The sequence below is a fragment of the Glycine max genome, chromosome 13 (assembly GCF_000004515.6).
Source record: "Glycine max cultivar Williams 82 chromosome 13, Glycine_max_v4.0, whole genome shotgun sequence".
Classification (NCBI taxonomy): domain Eukaryota; kingdom Viridiplantae; phylum Streptophyta; class Magnoliopsida; order Fabales; family Fabaceae; genus Glycine; species Glycine max.
The window spans coordinates 26,836,563-26,861,413 of record NC_038249.2 but is presented as its reverse complement, the minus strand read 5'-3'; the positions used below and the strand labels follow the sequence as shown (position 1 = coordinate 26,861,413).

At 31.9% G+C, this 24,851-nt stretch overlaps 2 protein-coding genes across 2 annotated transcripts; both read left to right on the top strand.

The window, feature by feature from the left end:
• Positions 1-8,732: 8,732 nt before the first annotated feature.
• LOC100808466 (auxin-responsive protein IAA29) lies at positions 8,733-10,148 on the top strand. Its single transcript, XM_003542585.5, has 4 exons — positions 8,733-9,119; positions 9,254-9,525; positions 9,617-9,701; positions 9,948-10,148. The coding sequence occupies exons 1-4, from the start codon at positions 8,908-8,910 to the stop codon at positions 9,997-9,999; spliced, it is 621 nt and encodes a 206-aa protein (XP_003542633.1). The 5' UTR covers positions 8,733-8,907; the 3' UTR covers positions 10,000-10,148.
• An 11,556-nt stretch (positions 10,149-21,704) lies between these two features.
• Positions 21,705-24,300, top strand: LOC100807933 (beta-1,4-mannosyl-glycoprotein 4-beta-N-acetylglucosaminyltransferase). Its single transcript, XM_003542584.4, has 2 exons — positions 21,705-21,985; positions 22,862-24,300. The coding sequence occupies exon 2, from the start codon at positions 22,908-22,910 to the stop codon at positions 24,018-24,020; it is 1,113 nt and encodes a 370-aa protein (XP_003542632.1). The 5' UTR covers positions 21,705-21,985; positions 22,862-22,907; the 3' UTR covers positions 24,021-24,300.
• The last annotated feature ends 551 nt before the right edge of the window (positions 24,301-24,851 follow it).

Below are 24,851 nucleotides of genomic sequence, written 5' to 3'. Positions count from 1 at the left end.
AAGAACATACATCCACTTCACAATCAAAGATGTGGCGGTATTTATTGTTTGGTGTGAGTGCAAAAAATTTGGATTATTGAACTCGTACAGTGAAATATAAATTGATAGATTTGAAGAGTTACTGCAATGAGGTTATAGGATTCTTGAATAGGTCACACATTGTCTAGAATAAAGTTTCTATGTCCTTACACCAAGACATTGCATTTCCTGCATATCGTCTCTTTGGTGGAATTTCTATTAAGTGTTAGAATGCCTTCTGTAGATACGAATTTATTTTTCACACCCCGTCGGAGAAGTTCATTGCCATAGAAGAACCAAGACTTTGACTTACTCAGAAGAGCATTCCAGTCAATGTTCACTATGGAATAGTCTCAGGCATTTAATATATATAATATATGGCGTATCAAGTGAGGTTTTTTTTTTTTTCCCTTTTAAACTCAGAAGATTTGCACTTTGCAAGGTCTTTTTCTTTTTCCATTTTTCTATCTTGGAGGTCTACCTTTTTATGCTTTGCCCCCGTAGCGGTCCATGAACCTTGTGGGCTTGTACCACTTGCTTATACGGTTGTCTCCCCATCAAACAAGGCCCTTTGTCCGACCCCAACTAGAAAACTCATACGGCAATTGCTTCATGCACCTAGCATTCTTCTAGTACACCCAGCAAATTATTTTGAATTCTGAAAGTACTCTGCTAATAAACATACAGATTCAAAATCCATAATAATAAGCTTACGAATTCATAATTCATAAGTTTTGCAATCCGTAACACATAATTCGTACACGGATTGGCAATCCATCCAACCAATTGAGCTAATAAGCCAATTATGTCATAAAATAATTAATATCGCTATATATAACACTAAAATTTCTAATATATATTTAATGCACGTGTAAATTTACATAATAAATTTTGTGACAATTCATTTTGATCTAATAATTAATTGTTCTACATATATAAATTTTTATGAAACCTATAATTTTTATTTAAAATTTATATATGTAAAAAAATACATTATTAGATCAAAATTAATTATAATAAAGCCAAAAACTTATTACAATTAATTTTGATCTAATAATGTATTTTTTTACATATATATTTTAAATAAAAATCATAAGTTTTATAAAAATTTATATATGTAAACAAATTAATTGTTACAAATTTTGTTATGTTGATTTACATGTGCATTAAATATATATTAAAAATTTTAGTATTATATATAGCGACATTAATTATTTTATAACATAATTGACCTATTAACTTAATTGGTTAGAGCGTGGTACTAATAATGTGAAAGTCACATGTTTAAATCCTACTTGAGTCATTAACTTGTAAAATATTAAAAAAATCTATATATTTATTACCAGGCTTTTGAAATTTACAATAATTTGCTGGGTGTATCATGGGCCTTACATGTTCTTTTTGTCTATTTTGTGTTGTTATCCTCACCCTTATTTTGACCCAAAAAAAAAGGAAATAAAAGAAAATACACATCCTCATTCCACATCCTTATGGATAAACTTTTCTGGCTGTAATTGTTGGTCATTTTACGTCTTATTGCTGAGGAGATGCATTTATTCTCTTCGTCTTGCAAAGTGATGGTGTAAAATATGTTTTTTAATTTTTTATTATATTTTGATGTCATCATTAAGTAAATAAAAATATTAATCAAATGAAATATTAAGTTGGTTTTATTAATAATTTGTATAGCTATAACAACTTACATAATTAAATTAGTGCAGCGAAATGTCAATCTAAGAACCGGCTAAAATTGACCAAAACTCGACAACTTATGCAAGTGAACCAGAACTAGCTAGTCTAAACTGTTTTTAAAATGCTTTTTACTATACTTTCAATACTATAACATTACACACACACACATCCTTAAGATAAACTTTTTATTTCGTAAAATATGCAATACAGTTTTTTGTATTAATATATATGTACTATTTTTATATCAATTATTGAATATATTATATAATATTAAAAAAATGGAATAATTACAAGTTCAAAACATTGACAAGGACGATGAATGAAATTTGAATAGAGAAACCGAATCTTCTGCGATTTAAAAATTTATGGATACCAAATTTGCAAAGGACAGTAAAACCAATTAATAGTCCCCACTATGCCTCATTTAGGTTGCCTACATTTTGCGGCCAAAAAGGATGAAAAAGGAGATAAATAAACAATAAAATGTGAGATTCACGTTTTATACTTTAATTTAAAAATTTCTTTTCAATTCATTTTTTTTTTCTCCTCTACCGAACGTGCTGAAGAACAAACTTTCTTCCAAGTTACTGTGACTGTCTTCTTTTGGTTTGCATCTCTGTGCAAGGTCCAATTACTTTACGTCACTTCCTCACTACTGCTCCATATCCAAGTGACCGTCACTAACAAACAACTCATTAATTAAGGACCTGTTGTTGGAGAAATTAGCCTCTGTTCAATTCTGAGTTCTGACCATGAAATAAAACGAATAAATATTTCAAGTTCTGCTGAGTTTCGCTGTCTGTAATTCTGTTTGATATAAGCGGGAGAAAAAAAAATTGAGGTAGATTTTTCGATTTTTTTATTTGACAGAAATGCAAATGAAACTAAGAAGAATGTGTTTTTTCTTTTTGTAAAAAAGTGAGGAGAATATTAAGATTAAAAATAATATGTACATTCGGTAAAAATATATATATATATATATACCATTTAAAGCTATCACAAGTGATTTTTGTAGTATTTTGTGAGTGTTTTAAAGGTTAGATTAATATTTTAGTTTTTTAATTTATTATTTAGGTTTAAATTAATTTTATATTTTTTTTGTTTAATTTGATTTTCTATTTTTTAAAATTAATTCAATTTCATCCTTTAAATTTTAAAATCAATTCATTTTTTAGAAAAAATGTATATTTTATGACTATTTAAGATAATGATGATTTTGAATAAAATATGATTTCTTACGATTTAAACTGAATGATCAAATTAAATCGATACAAAAAATTAGATAATCAAATTAAACTAAAAAAAAATAAAAGATCAAATTGAATTAAAAAAAATAAAGGACTAAAAAATTAATTTAAGCTATTCTAAAAATTCCTATTTCAAAACATGGAAAAATTTTCTTTTTTAAAGCCTTTTATTATACAAATTTAATTGTCTTAATTATTATTTTAAAACCTTTTCGACATTAGATTTAATAATCTTAATTACATATTTTGAATTAATCATATTTATAATTTCCTTAATAATGAGATAATGCGAAAGTTGTGAGACTTTTCTTTTGTGCCTATAAAATGAATGTTCACTTTATTCTCTCTATTTGGATTTTGAGTTTTTATCTTACTTGTTAGTTCTAATATTCCGATCAATTCGGGATAAAGTTGTTAAATCTTTGAGAGATTTACATTTTACGTGAATAAATCATTGAAGAAAATATATCTAACACACGTTTCAGGCTAAGAGTTGTTGAGCTATTCGAATAGGAGATTAGATCAAGGATTGTGTTCATTGAAGTTCTTGCTTATGAGATCATGTTTCATGATTTGACTTGCCTACAACAATAATATTTACAATAATTTAGTTATTATTTGTTTCATATATAATCTCAATCACATTATTTATTTTATGTACACTTTTAGTTAAACTCATGACATGTTAATAAGTATACACTAAATATTAATTTTGATTACAAGTTTTCATGTAAAATTATATATGTTTTAAAATTATTTTTTTAATATTTATTATTCAGACAAAAATTGCATACTATAAATTCACATTTTTAACCTTATTCAAACTAAAATAGCCATCCAACCTCTTTTAAAAATATTTAATCCAATTAGGTGTGAATAACTTGAGTTCAAGATTTATAATGAAATTAAAATAATTTCAAATCAATTAAATAATTATAAAATACATATCCAAACATGCATTTAATTAATCAATATCAGTATCTGGAGACTGGTCTAGGGTACAGGCCAGTGATGTCCAGTAAACTTTGTACCTTCTGTCTTGAGAGGAAGCTCAAATGATCCGATCCTTTCAGAAATTTCAATCAGTGGCGCCTAACACCCAAGCCAATCAATTAACTATTATTCCCTGCTGTCAGCATGATACACAAAAAAGAATTGAAAACTACCAAATTATAAATGAGTGCTCTAGTTTTGCCTGATGTGGTTGTTTCACACTGAAAGCTCCTTCTACTTCTGTTTGGCCTCTTTAGCTACCCACTAAACAGTAAATACAAAATGCAAATCCAATGGAGTGAGGAGACACACTTTGAACCACTCCATACCCTATGCACCCTACCCTCATAGGTCATGCAATATGTCAACACATGAACCCTAACTTCTCTCTGCAATTCCTCACCTTCCAACTGCCCAATCCAAAGGACAACCAAGTATATTCATACATTTATGTAGCCTTTGGGTTTCAACTTTGACGGTTTCATCTCAAAGTGGTCCTCCTTCCGACTTCTTGTTGGGTTGGACAATTGAAACTCATGTCTTGAACTACATGCTGTTTTGTTTGTTTGACAGGGAATTGATAGAGACACCTTGTTTGATACTCCTGTCATTTTTTGTAAAAAAAAAAAACAAAGGTTCAAATTCAGAGACACGAGACATCTTTAATATTAGGACGCTAATGACATGTTGAAATTGCTAGTAGAATCCTACTTAGAAGTTATTATTGAGCAAAGATATAAAATGAATTGAATGATTAAGTGAGAAGAAAAAGATTGCAGGTATAATTTTCTTTATTAACAAAATTAGTATTTTAACAAACTAATATATTCGAGCTATCCAAGATATGTATGATAGGGTATCGACTAGTGTTAGGACACAGGGTGGAGAGTCAGACGATTTTCCCATCACAATTGGTTTGCATCAAGGGTCAACCCTTAGTCCCTACCTTTTTACCTTAATTCTGGATGTCCTCACGGAACAAATCCAAGAGATAGCGCCGAGATGCATGCTTTTTGTAGATGACATAGTCCTCCTTGGAGAGTCGAGGGAGGAGTTGAATGAGAGGTTGGAAACTTGGAGACGAGCTCTAGAAACACATGGCTTTCGCCTAAGCAGAAGCAAATCGGAGTATATGGAATGTAAGTTCAACAAAAGTAGGAGGGTATCTAACTCAGAGGTGAAAATAGGAGACCATATTATCCCTCAAGTCACACGGTTTAAATATCTTGGGTCTGTAATACAGGATGATGGAGAAATTGAAGGGGATGTGAATCATCGCATTCAAGCAGGATTGATGAAATGGAGAAAAGCATCGGGGGTGTTATGTGATGCAAAGGTACCGATCAAGCTAAAGGGAAAGTTTTATGGGACTGCGGTAAGACTGGCGATTTTGTACGGAACAGAATGTTGGGCGGTCAAGAGCCAACATGAGACTAAAGTAGGTGTAGTGGAGATGAGGATGTTGCGGTGGATGTGTGGTAAGACTCGACAGGATAAAATTAGAAACGGAGCTATTAGAGAGAGGGTTGGAGTAGCGCCTATTGTAGATAAGATGGTGGAAAATAGACTTAGGTGGTTTGGGCATGTAGAGAGAAAACCGGTAGACTCTGTAGTGAGGAGAGTAGACCAGATGGAGAGAAAGCAAACAATTCGAGGCAGAGGAAGACCCAAAAAGATTATAAGAGAGGTTATCAAGAAGGACCTCGAACTTAATGATTTGGATAGAAGTATGGTACTTGATAGAACATTATGACGGAAGTTGATCCATGTAGTCGACCCCACCTAGTGGGATAAGGCGTTGTTGTTGTTGTTGTTGTTGTAATAATTATCATTTTAAAAAAAAGATTTTTAGAGCTGTAGTTACTCAAATTTAATGGGTAATTATGTGGAAAGAAATGACCGAAAGAAAATTAATGAGAATTAAACAAATATTTAAATTAAAATAGAAAGAAAAAGATGTAGGTGATGAACCTAGATCCACACAAATTTTTGAAAATTAAAATTCCTCTCTTTTGCTTCCTATTTGAACACCGTCAAACCACCCCTAAATATTTGGGTTAGTGTTGCATCCAACTAAACTGACGTGTTAAATTCAATCTATCATTCATGTAACTTTTTTTATTTTTGCATTGGAATGTGTAAAGTTTTCTTTCAACATCCTTCAAACACACACTTAAACATTAGAAAATCTCTCTAAAAAGGGGTTCTAATTAATCAAGTAAGGATAGTAGGATCAAGGGATTCAAACTCGTACACATGAAAAGAGTGAGAGTAGTTAAATTTTTAATCATTTATGTGATATTTACCTGATATAGTAGTATATATCATTGGTGCATAATAGAGGGGGTACACCGGCCCAGATGCCTCGTGTGCATGTTGGGGCATCACGTGAAAACCCCTTTACACGCTTCTAGCAATCACTGACAGCAACAGTGCAGTGTGATTTTGCGAGTCTAGGGCAGGGGGCAATGCTTCTAAGGTTGAATATTGTTGGGACTTTAGCTTCGTGCGTGGCTCAAACACAGACCATAAAACAAGAATATTCAATCTCTCCGATTTGTTGCATGATTAAGCATCTGAATATATTATTAACGCGCATAGGGAAGGGAAACATTTTTCATTTTTGGTTAGTTTCTGTCTAGCAATAATTTGTTATTGCTTTTTATTCATTTATCCTTGCGAGATAGATTCCCTGTCTGTTCCCTTTGTCGGTCTTTTATTGATTTCTGCATCCGTGTCTCATTCTGATGTGAAAAGATAATGGGCTTCTATAAACTTTTCTAATGATTTTTATGTTTTTAATTATAAAAAATGTAAGAATTTATTGCACAGAGATAACTTTCTAAAAGAGAATATGTCATGTAATTGCACACTAAGATACGGTCCCCTATATTAAATTATGTATTTAAAGAGTGGATCTTTCGAGCGAACCGCGTGCGTACCTCACTACCTCGATTCCTTCTGGCATCAAACTTCTCCTGGGAATCCATTTTGATAAGCACTATGAATGTCACGTTGAATGTAATACTCAGATTGTCTAAATCATTAGCAATATGAATGTAATCTTAGTGCTAAAAATCTTCTATAATACTACAAGTAATCTTTTGGCCAACTAATGGCGTATCTGATCAAGGACCCTTCTTTTTATTTTTTATTATCATAAAATTTAAGATTATGTCAAGTTCTTAACACAAATTTGCATATCCATCTTTTGAAAACATGCTGTCTTATGAGATAGTAGTAATTTTTTATGTTAACGTCTTTTAAGTTGTTATTATTGTTATTTATAATCTCGTAATTAACTTCTTTATAAAATATCTCAATTGCTGTTTTTTTATTTCGAGGTACAGGTTGATTTAATTTAATTTAATCACGAATTGAGGTGGATCCAATGGCGGATTCAAGATCTAATGGATATAAATTATCAAGTGGGTTCAATTATATAAATATAAATAAAATAAAATATAAAAATATAGATAAACCCACCCTGTTCTTCAAGCCAGCAGAGGAAGTGGGCGTTCACTTTGCTTTCCAACTCTGTGACCCCGTAATGAAAGCACACGTTTATGGAGCGTAAATGCAACGCTCTTCTTTCATCAAGTCCCGTCTATTTTCTTTGTATTGTATTTTTAATAACGAATACATATTTTAATATATATATATATTTTAATCAGGTCCAAGAGTTTAAAATTAATTATATCAAAAATAGTTTTACTCAACTTTAAAATAAACAAGATCAAACTCAAAAATGTAATTGTATGTTTGATAAACAAATTCAAATCCTGTTTATTTTTGTTAGAAATTTAATTCTCGTAATTTTAATAAATAAAAAGCATGTATTCCCATTTGAATTAATAATTGAGATTAATTTTGACATAGTTTCCAATTTTATTCAATGTTTTCTATGAGTATTTCATTCAATTACTTAAAATCAATTTTATCTACCCATAAAATAAATTATTCCTTAGGATTTTATTTATAAAAAAGTGATGTTTTTGAAAATAATTAATTCAATTCGTTACACTAATAATAATCCAAAATTAAACACTTTTAAAAATAGTAAATACTATGTCAGGTGTAGTAATGATTTATTGAAGAAATTATAGTGAGTTTAAACTGCAGTTTCATGTCGTCACAATTACGTAATTAATCCATAAAAGGAAATGTCCAACCAACGAAATTTTATATAACTTTAAGAAGAGTCAAACTCATATTCATAAAAGAACATGAAAAATTTCTTTCAGATCTTTCGCTATTATTCGTAATCTATCGACATCTAACAAATATGTTTTTGTCCTAGTAAAACAAGATCGATTAATTTAATAGAAAATACATGTTAGGCGAGTTTGCGTAATAATAAATAAGCAAAAGCCTATGAATGAGTTGAGATATGAAGAAATTAAGAAAAAGGCATAATTAAGGACGCCAGTAATGGAAGACGAGAGTAGAATCTAAGCAGTGGAGGGAGCCAAATTGAAAGTTGAAAGGTACAGAACAGTGAGTAGTATAATACTCTATTCCAATTTATAAGAATACTAAGTTTAAAATAATATTTAATTTTTTAGAAGAATTAATTTATAATGTTTTTTGTATTAATCAGTTTTAGAAAAAAAAAACTCTAAATTTAAAGAATATATTGATAAATAATTAAAAAATAAAATAAAATACTATCAATTATATTTTAAAAAATTATTATTATTAAATAAATGAATTATTTATAAAACTTTAATAAAATAGATAATTAGGTGTTATAAATAGGAAGGGATAGAAGGAGAAGTGGGTCGGGAAAAAGGGAAACATTGATAGGGACAGCTTAGACTTGTCCCCAACACCTTGTCCCCATACCCGCCAGGCCAACTTAAAACCCTCATCCCCAGCCCTCACTCTCTCTCTTTTCTTCTTCTTATTGTTCCATACCATACTAACAACAACACATTGCATCATTTGCTTGCGTTGAATGGAGCTTCAACTGGGTCTCGCTCTCTCAACCCATTCTCGTGCCTACGACCAGCCTTTCAGCCACAAAAAACGTACCTTCTCCCAACTCATGATGATGGAACATGCACCACCACCACACCATGTTATGCTTCCTACTCTGTCTCTCCTCCCTTTAACTCCAAGCCACCATGTTGTTGATGATCACCATAGCCAATGCTCTAACATCACCAAGTACGTACTTCTAGGCCTAGCTACTTCTCTCTCACTTGCTAATCCCGTGTTGTTGGGTTGGGTGCTTCAAAAACTCCATCCATCTGTGTTTAACTTGTTGTTATTATTGTTGTTGTTGTTTTATCAATATTTAGGGATGAGGAGGAGGAGGGTGTAGTGGGTTGGCCACCAGTAAACCATTGGAGGAAGAAACTTCATGTGGAAGAGGTTGTCGGGAATAATAATAATATTGATCACATGGTATGGGTTGATCATCGTCAAACTCATAGTCTCCAAGGATATTCATCGAATACTCTGTACGTGAAGGTGAAGATGGAGGGTGTGGGGATTGCACGGAAGGTTGATCTCAGTATGCATCAATCATTTCACACGCTCAAGGAAACCTTGATGGACATGTTTGGAAAATGTAAGTATAAACTATATATGACAAAGTTCATCCATGCATGCCCTTGTTCAATTCCAGTTAATTTATTAATTAGTCGAGTTCAAATTAACAGGTCATCATCAACAATCAAACAACTATGAACTTGCTTATCTGGACAAAGAAGGTGACTGGCTTCTCGCCCAAGATGTACCATGGAGGCAAGTGCATCCTACCTACCTATCACCTTAATTAATTTCTAATTCTCAACCAAATCAAAGCCCTATCGATTCATTCATAATAGTTAGAATTAATGTTTTGATTGAAAATCAAGCAAAAATGTATTGATACCATTAGCAGAATAGTTATCGATATCTTGGACAGAAAAACATTGATATTTGATATATAGTATACTATTTTCCAAGTTTAAGTGTAACCAACTAATATGTTTCGGTTCTGTTCTGCAGAAGTTTCGTTGGGTGTGCACGACGACTCAAATTGGTGAAGACCAGCAGATAAAATGCCAACATATTTTCAATCTTGACTTTGTCAACTTCTCCTTTTTGGATAATTGTATCTAATCCAGCTTAATTTGTGTGCATGAGCATAACAACTTCCTAGTACGCAGTTTTTGTATGAAACATATTATTAACGTTTTGTTACATTAGTCAGTAATTAACGATATTTATGAATATAATATAAATACATAGTTATAGTTATCACCTGCGCGCATACACATTCATATTTATACTACTTTCTCTGGCTTCTGTTCATGTATTCTTTTACTTTCGGGAGAAGGTTATATTTTTATTTGTTTATTCAATTTAAAGTTTAAAACTATAATACATATTTTTTAAAGCATAGTCATACGAGCTAATCCCTCTTATTATTTCCGGTAAATTACTTACAACGTGTTTGGTATGAAGTTGAATGTCATTTGATGTGCGTATAACCAAAGCAGCAGTACGTAAAAGGTTGTTTCTGTTTAATGGATTTGGATTTTAAGTTGAACGCACTTGAAAGATACTAATCTAAAACATATACTTCGCGCGTGTCTGGGATGACGTTACTGCAGATCATATTCGTGATCAAAACCATAATAGATGTGAAGCAACTCAGAGTTGCTTCTGATTTTTTAGCCTTTCACCACGATTTTGGCCTTCCATCTCCATTTCAACCCATATCCAAACATGCTCTTACACTTCGTATGTATGTATTGATGGTATATTTCATTATAGTTCAATGATTTAGAATATCATTTCTTATTTGATATCTTTAAATTTTATATTCTAAGTTGTAATTGAATCTATTTATTAAAAATAATCTATTGAATACATTTCTTATGTAACCATATATATGTTATAGTGGATTTGAATCAAATTTTGCATCTTATTTCAATGACTAAGATTTAAAAATACATGACTTTTTTTATTAAGTGGTCATTTGCTCACTAACTAACTTTTAAATTTCAATCCTAATCATCAAATGTATGGTTGTATGGTCAACATTTATAAATTTAATGTTTTCACAATAAGGAAGTTCTCATTTGATAATATAAAAGATAAACTCATGTGATTTTTTTAAATAATCATGTAATCATTAAATAATTTTTAATCCTAACACACATATAAGAAATTAAATTACACTAGTGTAACTCGTGCATTTTAATATTTATCAAATGTCTTAAAGCTTACTGTAGACTGAGATTTGTGAATGCCTTAGCCTGGAACAGGGAAAAATAAGTACAATTTGATGAAGGTTACTATGGTAATCCATTTTATTTGTATCCCTGCTCTAGATGTTGAATTTTTCTTATAATTTATTTTCTCGTGTGCCAGTTGGTGTAGTGAACCTTGGGCCTGGCCCTTTTCTGTTTTGTTGGTTTATGAGGCGGCTTTGAAAATGGTGCCATTAGGAACAATGTTTAGTTTGTAAGCAAATTTTCTAACGGCTATTGTAGCTCCTAAAGAAGAAAAAAACCAATATAACTGGCTCATCAGGTCTTGCTGCAAATTATATAGTTTAGCAGTGGAAAACTTGCAGAATCGGTAGAGTTTTGGGGATGAAGGATTACTATAGAAGCCTTCCAAAAAAAAAATAAAGGATTACTATAGAAATTTGATGCATGACAAGAAGAGATTTGAAATCCTTTTTTGAACTCCTTCGACAAATTTTGATTAAAGTATCTGTTTCAAAATCAGGGAACTTGTGGCTGAAGGTATGTTTGTCTGCATCAATATCTTATTTCTGCTCTCTACTGTGAACTATGTATTGTACAAAATTTGCTTCGATAAACTCAGTTTTCAGACAAATTTCAGTTGCCTCCAGGGTTTAATTTATACAATATTTCTATGTTCCTCGGTCATTGGATATTTGAACAGTGTCTTGGTTAGAATTATCTGGCTTTGTTTTTCCAATTTGATATTCAACATTCTCTGTTATTAAATGTTCGTGCATTTTATCTTTATTCAATTCAGCTGGAATTGATTTTTCCTTCACTTAACTTAAACTATTTTGTATAATATTTAAAACCACAAGGTTCTTAATTTGCTTTCTAACATTTTCACTCAATACAGGCCCTTAAATTCTATGCAAATCAAAGACAATAATTTGATCAACTGGTGGAGATTTCTGTTGTTACTTTGGTCATAGATGGTGGCTGTGAAAATGGATTTTCCCTTTGTTCTGCCATTGTAAGTTTTATACTTCAAAAAGATGGAATTAAGTAAACCAGAGATATCTATAAACAGTATGTGCTGTGGAATTGGCTTAGGGTGTTGTTTTCCAAAAATACGATCCCACAGGAGATTTTTTATCTTGTTTCTACAATTCCTCAACTGTTTCTCATTGCAGATTTCTAGCATTACCGCACCCTGGCCTTGCTTTATATAGGCATTGCATTGACCTGGAAACAAACCTTGCATCAATAGGAGATAAATAAATGGTTTCGTAAATGCCAGGAAATTATAAGAATCTGCACTTGCAACTTGTGACCAAAATGTCAGCTTGTGGCAAGATTACTATGGTATGGAGACCAAGTTAAAGGCTTTTCTTTTCCTTTTTTCCCGGGGTACAACTACTGCTGAAACTGACAAAATATGTCTTTAATCGGTCTCCTATTATTATTTTTTTAATTCTTTGTTGGGTTTGGTTTGAACTATTGTTTAGCAGATAGTTTATCATATGAAGCATCCATGACTCTATTTTTTGGAGTCGATTATGCAGATGGAACATCAGAAAAGGTCACTGCTGTCTATTGCGTGCGTGAAGAGTACTCAAAGATGCTAGTGAATTTGTCCCTTCCTCAGATATGTCATATGTGCTATCCAAATTACAACCATGGCGATTGGAATTCAATTTTGAACACTTTGTTTATTTGATTTTTCTTCAGAAATTTGTTGTTTTTGACAAGTCTAGTCTAGACTCAAATTTGTTTTTCCTCCACAAGAGGTGAGGAATAGAGCTTCCACCTCTTCTCCCAAAAGCTAATTAACTGTATTATACCCTCGCACCCCTGTATGCATCTGTTGGGTAATGCTTATGAGAAAGATGTTTAGAGGTATCGTAAGTATATTATTCCTATACACAATGGTGCCAGTGCGGCAGTGCTTTTAAAAGACATTCAAATATAATAGTGTAAAGTAACCGTGTGCAGGCATATTAAGTTGCAGGTGGAAAAATGATTGCAAGTAGCAACAACAACAATTATGGTAGATAGTATTCTTTTTGGGAAGGGGGGACATACTGCTAGAAACATATATAAAAGGGAAAGAAAAGAAAATTTAGAAGAAAAAAAAACTCAAGGATTGCAATCTCAGTTAGCCACTCCCTTCATAAAATATGCACTAAGAGCACAAAAGCCTTTCCACTGAAGTCTCACCTCATAGTTGATAGGGGTGTACACAAGATGGTGATGAATATAATGCTTAACCAGAGAATGCTTTCATTAACCTGTATGACAGCTTAGAACGAGGCAACTGAGATCCAGCTAGCAGAATTGACCAACAAAATAAAGTTAACACTTAACATTGTTGGTGATGATGCAAGTGATACTGACTTGGTGTGATCACAAATTATAGAGCTCGTAGAGGAGAGGGGTTGTTCCATAGAAGTAGAAAGCCATTGTTATTGATTAAGATGATCGATATAAATGGGGAACGTGTATTATAGGAAGCATGGAAGTATCTTACCGGAACTAGAGTTAACAGTTAGGATGGTACCATTCAGATACAACTAAGTGAAATAACAAACTAAAAAGCTTAACTAACAACTATCAGTTGTATAACTCCTGTCGTTTCTGAAATAATTCAAAGAGGTTTGGCCTTGAAAGAGTGGAATGATTGGAATATAAAGAATTGTGAAGTGTGGGTTTGAAAGAGGTGAGAATCGTAATTATTTTCGTCCAATTTTTACTCTCTCTTCTCGTTTCTTTTATACTCATTTACATATTGTAGTCTCTTTTGTGGCTCAAAGGAAAAGTAATCAATTTAGAAGTGACAAGGTGGTTAGGATATTTAAGGGAGGAGAGAAAGTCACTTAGTATATATTCATGGCAGTATTATACTGCCAGTACTGCCAGTATAAGAAGTAGAGATATTTTTCTTGAAATAGAGTCCCTAACTCATAAGTGGTTGTTTGTCTTATGTCATTTTAAGCATTAATTTTGAATTAGTGGAAGGTAAAATATATTTTTTTCCTTCAACGAACTAACCTAGACTCTCTTGTTAAAAGAAATTCTTAGTGAATCTTGTCATGTTTTGTTTTTTATAATCATTGATATTTGCTGAGTTTTTAGTCTTTTATTTGTTTGACTTTTTTCAATATTTGTTTGTAACTTAGTTGTTTGCAGTTAAATTAATATATATATATAAATAAATAAATAAATATATATATATATATATATATATATATATATATATATATATATATATATATATATTTCAAAGATGTGGGACAAGCAAAAGAAAAAAATGGAAGTTATTATTAATTTTAATTTTAAAAAAAAAAACAGAAAAGTTATAATTATTTTTTAACTCTGGTCACATTATTATTCACTATACTGCACTAAGGCAACCCGGTGCTTTTGTAGTTTTGTTGACTTGTAATTCATGGACGACAACATGCATGGTATGTTAATATACAATTTTAACTTATTTTAGTCGCCGCGTGCTTTACACATTCAAAAAATCATCCAATCCCCGTGGAGAGAAAATAAAGAGGAAAACAAAGTGAAAAAAGAATAAAAGAAAGAATTAATTTAAAAAAAAAAAAAAAAACTGAAATACTACCACGGCGTTAAGACAATTTTCACAAAAGTATTGTTGACTATTGTTGATTACTAAAATTTCACCTTACTAATAGTATAAGATTAAGATTTAAGGTCACTTGCCGCCCATGCATTCCATGAAATATTAGTGAATGATACTAAATATTTAATATGTAATTAAAAATATAATTATTTTTTACCCAATTTTAATTTAATTATATTTAATATGATACTAAATATTTTAATAAATGATAAATTTATATATATTAAATATTATTAAATACAAAAATACTAAGTACAAATTTAAAAATTTATAGTTTAATCAACTTCATGCATCGGAAGGAATCGATATAAAATCTAGTATTTATTTTTAATTTAAAATCCTATAAAATTATTTTAGTTAGAAATTGTTTAAAATAATTTTATGAAATAAATACTATTTTTGAATAATATTTATATTATATAGTTGAAATGTTTATACTATAAATTAATTTAAATCTAATTAATTAATATATTTATTATAAAATACTATTTAATAGCTTTTATATGAAAATTTAGTTAGTTAATATTTATAAAATAAGGTTAAATTTCATTTTTACATAATTATATAATAAATACTTTAATATTAATTTATCAAATATATTTTTAATAAAAAAAAATATTACATACGAATAATATCATAAATTAAATTAATTGTAATAGTGTTTAAAAAAATTTACATAAATACATTTAAATAAATTGTATAAGATTCTCATGTTTGTTTTTTTTCATTATAATAAAAAATTTAATTGTTTGTAATTGCCTTGATTAAAACATATACAAGTGTGATAATAATTAATTTATTTGAGTTTTAAATATGGACATATACTTATTCTAATTACCTTAATCATATTTAAATGATTTTTATGAACTAAAAATAGAAAAAAATATTTATAATTTTTTATATCAAATATATAATATTTGCTCTCTAACTTATTTTGAAAATCAAGATAAAGATAAAATAAATATATATTTTAAAACCTTATTAAATATATTTATTCTAATCTTAATAAAAGATATATTTGTTTGATGGATGAAAGATAATTTAAGATCAATTTATTAGATATAATTAGATCATATTATTTTATTAGATAAATTTAAAATATATTAAATAATATTTAATTACAATTGATTAAATAATATTTTATTAAATTTGATTAGATGAATATAAAATTAATTAGATAATATTTTATTAGATTTTGATTAATGAATTGTTTAATATAACAATATAAGTTATGTGATATTATATAATTGAATAATATATAGATTACATTACGACTTATTTTATATAATACATATATCAGAGTGTGACTTATTTATAAGTAATATAAAAAATAACAGTCTACAATTTTAACTTATTTCAGGGGACACGTGCTTTACACGTTCAAAAAAATCATTCAATCCAACAGAGAAAATAAAGAGGAAAAAAAGTGAAAAAAATAATTAAATAAAGAATTTAGTTAAAAAAAAAAAAAAAAAAAACTGAAATACTAGGACGACATTAAGACAGTTTTCATAAAGTATCGTTGACTGCTTACTAGTAGTAGTATAAGAGCCGCTTGCAGCCCATGCTGACTTGCAATCCATGAAATGATTCATTTGCAGATGCTTTTATGATCAATTAAAGCATGTAAGGTTACTGAACCTATCAAAGCAAATAAAGTAATATTCCTTCCGATACTGAACGTATTAATCAATCCTTAGTATATAATAAAAATAAATGACTACTTGATTAGAAAGATAAATAATTTATTTAAAAGTTATCTATTTTTTTTATAAAACTTAATAATTTAAATATCATATAATTTAAAACGATAAAAATATATATGTACTTTCATCGTGACAATGAGTTATTTTAGATATTTCGAGAAAATTACGCTTCAATAAGATATTATATATATATTTTTATAGGTTGCAATAAGTTGTTAGGCGAGTCAATATCCAATAAGATATAATTATTTTATATTATTTATTTATTTATTTATTTGTATTTTATAAATACTATTTTTCCTTTGAAAAAAATACTAAAAGTGGTAACTATTATGCTCATAATAAGTGACTAAGAAAATTCTTTTCGTCCAGGGGCTCTAGCCCCACCATTGCACAAAAAATAAGAGACTATAATAAAAGAGTATTAACATCTATACTAATAATAAATAAATAAAAACTTGTATTGATATACATATTTTACTAGATTATTTTATCTTTTATTAATTTTTAAATTTGTATTACTTCTCTCTTGATAATTACCCACTACTTTCATATTGTTAGTTACATTTTTTAACTTTTAAATTTTCTTCTTTTCATTTTTATTTTTAGTTAATATAAGTAAAAAGACACAAAATGTCTCTCTCCCCTCCCCTAGTAATGATAATAGCGATAATAATAAAAATAAAATGATGATAAACTTAAGAGGAAAAAAAATTGAGATTTGATTATAAATAAAATATTATATATATTAAGTTATTAATTTTTATAATAATTATATTCGTATCAAATAACATATATAATAGCTGGTTTACTTTATTAGTACCTAAACATTAAGCCCATAATTTAAATGGTAACACAATTGTAAAGATAAAAGCAAAGAAAAATATTTATTTTATTCTAGAATTATTTAGTCTACTCTTATTTTTTATTGTGCTAATCACCAAAGCGGTAAGTTTTTTAAATTCGAACGAGTAATCTGTAAGGTTTAATATTTTGAAAATAAGTTGTAAAATTTGGAACTTTATGTCATAATTAATTAAATCAATTCAAAGATTAAAATTGTCAGACAAAAAATAAATAAAATCAAAGATGAAAGTTGAATCGCCATTGCACCTTAAGAAAGAATAATCTCGAGACAATTTGTCGGTTATGAATTAGACAACTTTGTTATACTCCTATCAACTATTTTTTATGGGGATAGCTGGTACCAAAATTGCTAATATATATTCCAATGCAGTAAGATAGATCCATGGAATAAGAAAATTATTTCTTTAATTTTCTTTTACAGCTTGAATTGCCGCATCATTCCATCAAATATTACAACATAACAAACAAAAAAAGTAATATTAAACCACCTCAATAATAAATAAAATGATAAGAGGACCACGTCAACTTCACAAATCCCAACCAACTGATTCAATACAAGTTATTAATATATGATTAAGTATTCAATCCTTAGAAGAAGAAAAATATTTTTTTTACAAGATTTTACTTATATTAAAAAAAATCACAAATCAAAGCTTCCAAATCTGGAATGGAACTGTTTAGTGGTAATAATAGAGTTAATATTCACTTTACCGAAGATGAGCATAGCTAGGTTACAGATTTATCTGAAACTTAATACAACAACAACAACGCCTTATCCCACTAGGTGGGGTCGGCTACATGGATCAACTTCCGCCATAATGTTCTATCAAGTACCATACTTCTATCCAAACCATTAATTTCGAGATCCTTTTTTATAACCTCTCTTATAGTCTTTTTGGGTCTTCCTCTGCCTCGAATTGTTTGTCTTCTCTCCATCTGGTCTACTCTCCTTACTACAGAGTCTACCGGTCTTCTCTCTACATGCCCAAACCACCTAAGTCTATTTTCCACCATCTTCTCTACAATAGGCGCTACTCCGACCCTCTCTCTAATAGCTTCGTTTCTAATTTTATCCTGTCGAGTCTTACCACACATCCACCGCAACATCCTCATCTCCGCTACACCTACTTTATTCTCATGTTGGCTCTTGACCGCCCAACATTCTGTTCCGTACAAAATCGCCGGTCTTACCGCAGTCCGATAAAACTTTCCCTTTAGCTTGATCGGTACCTTTGCATCACATAACACCCCCGATGCTTTTCTCCATTTCATCTATCCTGCTTGAATGCGATGATTCACATCCCCTTCAATTTCCCCATCATCCTGTATTACAGACCCAAGATATTTAAACCGTGTGACTTGAGGGATAATATGGTCTCCTATTTTCACCTCTGAGTACCCTCCTTCTTTTGTTGAACTTACATTCCATATACTTTGATTTGCTTCTGCTTAGGCGAAAGCCATGTGTTTCTAGAGCTCGTCTCCAAGTTTCCAACCTCTCATTCAACTCCTCCCTCGACTCTCCAAGGAGGACTATGTCATCTGCAAAAAGCATGCATCTCGGCGCTATCTCTTGGATTTGTTCCGTGAGGACATCCAGAATTAAGGTAAAAAGGTAGGGGCTAAGGGTTGACCCTTGATGTAAACCAATTGTGATGGGAAAATCGTCTGACTCTCCACCCTGTGTCCTAACACTAGTCGATACCCTATCATACATATCTTGGATAGCTCGAATATATGCAACCCTAACCCATTTCTTCTCTAGAGCTTTCCACAAAATCTCTCTAGGCACTCTATCATACGCTTTCTCCAAGTCAATAAAAATCAAGTGCAAGTCTTGTTGGGCCATGCGATATTGCTCCATCACCCGCCGTAATAAATAAATCGCTTCCATGGTCGACCTTCCCGGCATGAAACCAAATTGATTCTCAGTAACTTGAGTCTCCTTTCTTAATCTCCGTTCGATCACTCTTTCCCATAATTTCATGGTATGACTCATGAGCTTGATTCCCCTATAATTTGCACAATTTTGTATATCCCCCTTGTTCTTATAGATTGGCACTAACGTGCTTCTCCTCCATTCCTCCAGCATGCGTTTTGACCTCATAATTTCATTAAAGAGTTCGGTGAGCCACTCAAGACCTCTATCTCCAAGAGTTTTCCACACTTCAATAGGTATGTTGTCTGGCCCCACCGCCTTACCATTACTCATTCTTTTCAACGCTTCCTTTACTTCCTGTTTCTGAATTCGACGATAGTACTTATAGTTCCGGTCCTCTTCTCTTGTGTCTAGACTGCTAGAGTCATATCCATATTCATCATTAAATAAGTTGTGGAAATACGCCTTCCACCTTTCCTTGATATCTTTTTCATGCACTAAGACTTTGCCTTCTTCATCCTTAACACACTTTACTTGATCCAAATCTCTAGTCTTCCTCTCTCTACCCTTAGCAAGCCTATATAGAGATCTTTCTCCGTCCCTGGTTCCTAGAGCTTGGTATAGTCCGTCAAAAGCTTGGGTTCTTGCCTCACTCACCGCCTTTTTGGTTTCATTTCTAGCTATCTTATACTTATCCCAAGTTTCAGAATTTCTACACCTAGACCACTCCTTGAAACACTCCTTTTTTACTCTAATTTTGCTTTGAACATTTTCATTCCACCACCACGATTCTTTACCCCTAGGTCCAAAACCTCTAGATTCACCCAACGTCTCTTTAGCCACTTTAATAATCTCTTGGGACATCTTGTTCCACATATCATTTGCACTTCCTTGTGATTGTCCACACCAACCCTCCCATATCTTTTGTTGGAAGATTCCTTGTTTCTCACCCTTCAAGTGCCACCATTTGATCCTTGGTGCTACCAGAGGACTTCTTCTCTTTGCCCTATCTCTAATTCTTACATCCATAACCAAAACTCTATGTTGGGTAGTCAAGCTCTCTCCCGGGATAACTTTACAGTTCAAGCAATACTTCCTATCAGACTTCCTGATAAGGAAGAAATCTATCTGAGAACATGTCCCTCCACTTTTGTAAGTGATAAGATGTTCCTCTCTTTTCTTAAACCATGTATTGGCTATAGAAAGATCCAAAGCCTCCGAAAACTCCAAGATGGATTTACCCTCCCCATTCATCTCCCCTAGGCCAAAACCCCCATGCACCCCCTCAAAACCTCTAGCCACGCTACCTACATGTCCATTGAGATCCCCTCCTAGGAAAACTTTCTCTCCTTGGGGTATATCCTGAAGTACCCCTTCTAGATCCTCCCAAAATTTTACCTTAAAGTGTTCTGCTAACCCAACCTGAGGTGCGTACCCACTAATAACATTAAAGGTGTCCTGTCCCACTACCAATTTTAAGACTATGATACGATCTCCTACTCTTCTTACATCCACGACATCCTTCTTCCACTCCTTGTTCACAATAATCCCTACCCCATTTCTTGATCTGATTTTTCCCGTATACCACAGCTTAAATCCCGAGTTGTCTAATTCTTTCGCTTTTTCACCTGTCCACTTAGTTTCTTGTAGACACATAAAATTGATCTTCCTCCTCACCATAACATCCACTATTTCCATAGATTTTCCAGTAAGTGTGCCTATATTCCATGTACCAAAGCGAATCCTCCTGTCATGAACTAGCTTCTTTACCCACACCCGTTCACGAAAATGTGGGAACCCTTGCTTACTTTTCACTACATCCGGGCGGCGATGCAGCGGCCCTTGCTCTTTTAACACTGTACTCGAGCCATACAGCACGTTGCTTCCGGACAACGACCTAGCATTCACATTATTACGTAATTGATCCATGTCATAGAGATTCGACAAAGTTTAATGTTGACTGTCGAAAGCCTAACACAACCCTCTCCTTTTATCCGGGCTTGGGACCGGCTAAGAATAGCAAAGCTACCTTAGGATTTATCTGAAACTTAATGTGAATATATTTAGATATAGATATTATAGGATTTACTAATTAATATGCATGTCTTATTTAAGTCTTTGAGATTAAATGTACGTAAGAAAATAATTAATTGTTTTAAAGTATATTGGTAGATTTAATTAATTTTAAAAATTATAAAATTACATTCATGAATGATTATATTTTTAATGCAGTATGTTTAAGTTTAAAATGTAATAATTAATTTAGTTGAAGGAATTTTTTAACTTATAAGTTTACCAATTATGACCGCCCGCGAGTAATATGGGCTAAGGAAGGAAAAATTTCATTTGAGAGATTAAATGGAGAAATTATTTTTATTAAGATACTTAAAATTTACTGTCTATGTTTTTATTTTTACTCTTTATAATGAATTTTAGGTTAAATAGTGGTAATGAGCCTAGTGTTGGTGTTGCTATCGAGAAGATGAACGTGTTATGTTGGTGATGGTGATGTTGAAGGTGTTGGTAACCATAACAGTATACTATTATTGTCCTTGTCTTCTCCCCCCCTTTCCTCTGGCTCTTTCTTTCTATTCCTACCAAGGATAGGATATTTACACCACCACCAGTGCACCACCGATTTTCTCTACTTTCCTCTCCCCTTCCATCGCACTTCTCGGCCTTTCTATGGATTCTTCTCTTCCATTTCCACCAATTAATCCTATCTCTTCTGCAACTTCTCTATGGTATTTCTTTCTCTTCTTTAGAATTATTTAATATTTTTTGTTTCATTCGATGTGGGGCAATATGCCTTCTTCACAATTCCTCCGAGAGGTCAATTCATTATTTTATCCTTGAGGTTTTCCATTCTATAGAGATAGATTCTGAGGAGGGTGGATCGGATAATTCGTTTCTCTTTTTGTTTGGGGGGGAATCCATTCAAATGATTCCTTTTGGGTTCTCTGTGTTCGGTTTTAGAAACAGCTTGATTCCAAGTTTCCGATTCCGTTCCTTTATGATTTATAACCCGGGTTTAGGAACGGACTATTATTAATTGCTATTTATTTAAAAGTTAAAGCCATTCCTTATACAGGAATGTCATGATACGAGGAAACAATAAAAAGTTGGAAATATTTGTGTTAGGTTAAATGATAGTATTCCTTTAAAGAGTTATGCTACAAGTTAGACAGATTGATTCATGATTTATTATCATTGACGATATAAGTGGACGACTTGGATCATAAATTTCTACAGTTTTCTTATTAAGAAAGCATACTCAAGGATCCTCTGTTCATATTTTCTAACTCTTTATGGAAATGACTTCAATGTGAGACTACTTAACAACCGCAAACACACCTCACTGCTTGGAAGTTTTGGTATCTCCTGCTAACAACTACAATATCTAGTTTCAAAACTCCCTTCTTTACCTGGAATTCCATATATGTAGCTTTGTGATGTTTTTGCATGTACTAACTAGATCCATGCTAAGAAATTCACTTTTCTTAGTAAAGTGTTTTCATCTTTATTATGGGGACTTATAATGCATTTTCATAGAATTTTCATTTCATATAATGTTCACATTTTATAATTGTTTTTAATCCCTTTTGTTGAAACTGCTGCAGGTGAACATGGTCTTTCTGAAACTGGGGAAATCCGTTAGAATATTAAATGTTTCCCCTTCAAGTTCGAGGTTTGGCTCCCCGGCCACACCTCATTTCTAGGCAAAAACCTCCCATGTTCTTTTGCGTGGTGCTTCTATTACTGGTGCCAATTTGTATGATTGGAATTTTTATCCATGGCCAAAAGATTACTTATTTCTTCCGACCACTTTGGGACAACCCCCCTGCCCCCTTCACAAGTATACCTCACTATTATGCAGAAAATGTCTCTATGGAACACCTTTGCCACCTTCATGGCTGGTCCCTTCGTTCCGAGCCTCGCCGCATTTTTGATGCTGTTATCTTCAGCAATGAGTTAGACATGCTTGAGATTAGATGGCATGAACTTTCTCCCTATGTATCAAAGTTTGTTATCCTCGAGTCCAATACTACGTTTACAGGCATTCCAAAACATCACTTCTTCGCCTTAAACTGGGCAAGATTTGCCTTTGCCAAACAAAAGATTGTCCATGGCATTCATCCTGGCAGAGTTGCTGTCCCCGGATCACACGAGGACCCATTTGTGCTTGAGTCAAAACAGCGTGGGGCAATGAATGCATTGTTATGCCGTGCAGGCATTTCCAATGGTGATATTCTTCTCATGTCAGATACAGATGAGATCCCAAGTCCTCATACTTTGAAACTGCTTCAGTGGTGTGATGGGATTCCTCCCATAATGCATCTTGAACTGAGGCATTACATGTACTCATTTGAGTTCCCCGTGGACTACAGCAGCTGGCGCGCCACTGCCCACGTCTATGGTCCCCAAACACAATACCGGCACTCGCGCCAGACGGATGTAATTTTCTCAGATGCAGGATGGCACTGCAGCTTTTGCTTTCAGTATATTTCAGAGTATGTGTTCAAGATGACTGCCTATAGCCATGCAGACCGCGTGAAAAGGAAATATTTTCTGAGTCATTCAAGAATTCAGGACAAAATCTGCAAGGGAGATGATCTTTTTGATATGCTCCCAGAAGAATACTCTTTCCATGAGTTGATTAAAAAAATGGGGTCAATACCCCGTTCAGCTTCTGCTGTTCATCTTCCTGCCTACTTGATAGAGAATGCAGATAAATTTAAGTTCCTTCTTCCTGGAGGCTGCTTAAGACCCCCAGAATAAGGACCCTTTTTTCAAAGTATCACATAACTTAGATTTGCACTTTAGCTTTAGATTTTGGTAGGATACATGACATAGCACTAAGTCTCGTAGTTTTATCATTGTTCTTGAATATGAAGCAGAAGGTATAAATTGCATGTAGAAACAGAACATAGCACAGTCACTATACATTTTGTAGCTGTAGATCGAAACTCATCCCGCTCACATAACTTTTTGTTAAGTGTAGGAGATAGTGGGAAGAACTAGTAATGTGGTGGCTTAATAAACAAAGACCTTCAACTGACAGAAATGGTGATAAAAGAAAATTAATACTTTTGTGGTTTTTGTGCTTGTTATGAAAGCGGTTTATTTTCACGAATGGATTGGAACCAGAAATAAATAAATTTCATTTGTCAATTATTATTTCTCTAAGAGGGTAAAAGACATATAGAAATGTTCGAAAGAATTGCATATATTTTTCTTTCTTTTTATCCTTTCTATGTTCTTGAATCTTGTTCGCCGCTTCTATTTTCATTTTCTGGAAATAGTTATTTTATAATATTATGATTATGGTAAGATTAATTTTTCTAAAGGACAAGTTCAAGATTTTGATTTATAGTTGTCATAAAGTCATTGTAAGAATAATTGGTTAATTACTATGAGGTAATTATCCAAAAACATTTCTTGGAATGCAAACCAAGCGTAACAATGTTTTTGGCGATGATAATAATTTTTTTTTGCTGCTGTAACGAGAATAAAATATACTAGCATAGAATATTCGTTCTTTTTTCAATATTTGATGCATGAGGGCTGATATTTAGTACGAAAGGCTTTTATGCACGATACTACACATGT

What these genes read in the sequence shown, in the direction of transcription:
- LOC100808466 (XM_003542585.5), top strand. Translation starts at nt 8,908, where the DNA reads ATGGAGCTTCAACTGGGTCTCGCTCTCTCAACCCATTCTCGTGCCTAC. An exon ending in CAATGCTCTAACATCACCAA is followed by an intron (nt 9,120 to 9,253) that starts GTACGTACTTCT and finishes ATCAATATTTAG; the next exon opens with GGATGAGGAGGAGGAGGGTG. An exon ending in GATGGACATGTTTGGAAAAT is followed by an intron (nt 9,526 to 9,616) that starts GTAAGTATAAAC and finishes TCAAATTAACAG; the next exon opens with GTCATCATCAACAATCAAAC.
- LOC100807933 (XM_003542584.4), top strand. Translation starts at nt 22,908, where the DNA reads ATGTTTCCCCTTCAAGTTCGAGGTTTGGCTCCCCGGCCACACCTCATT.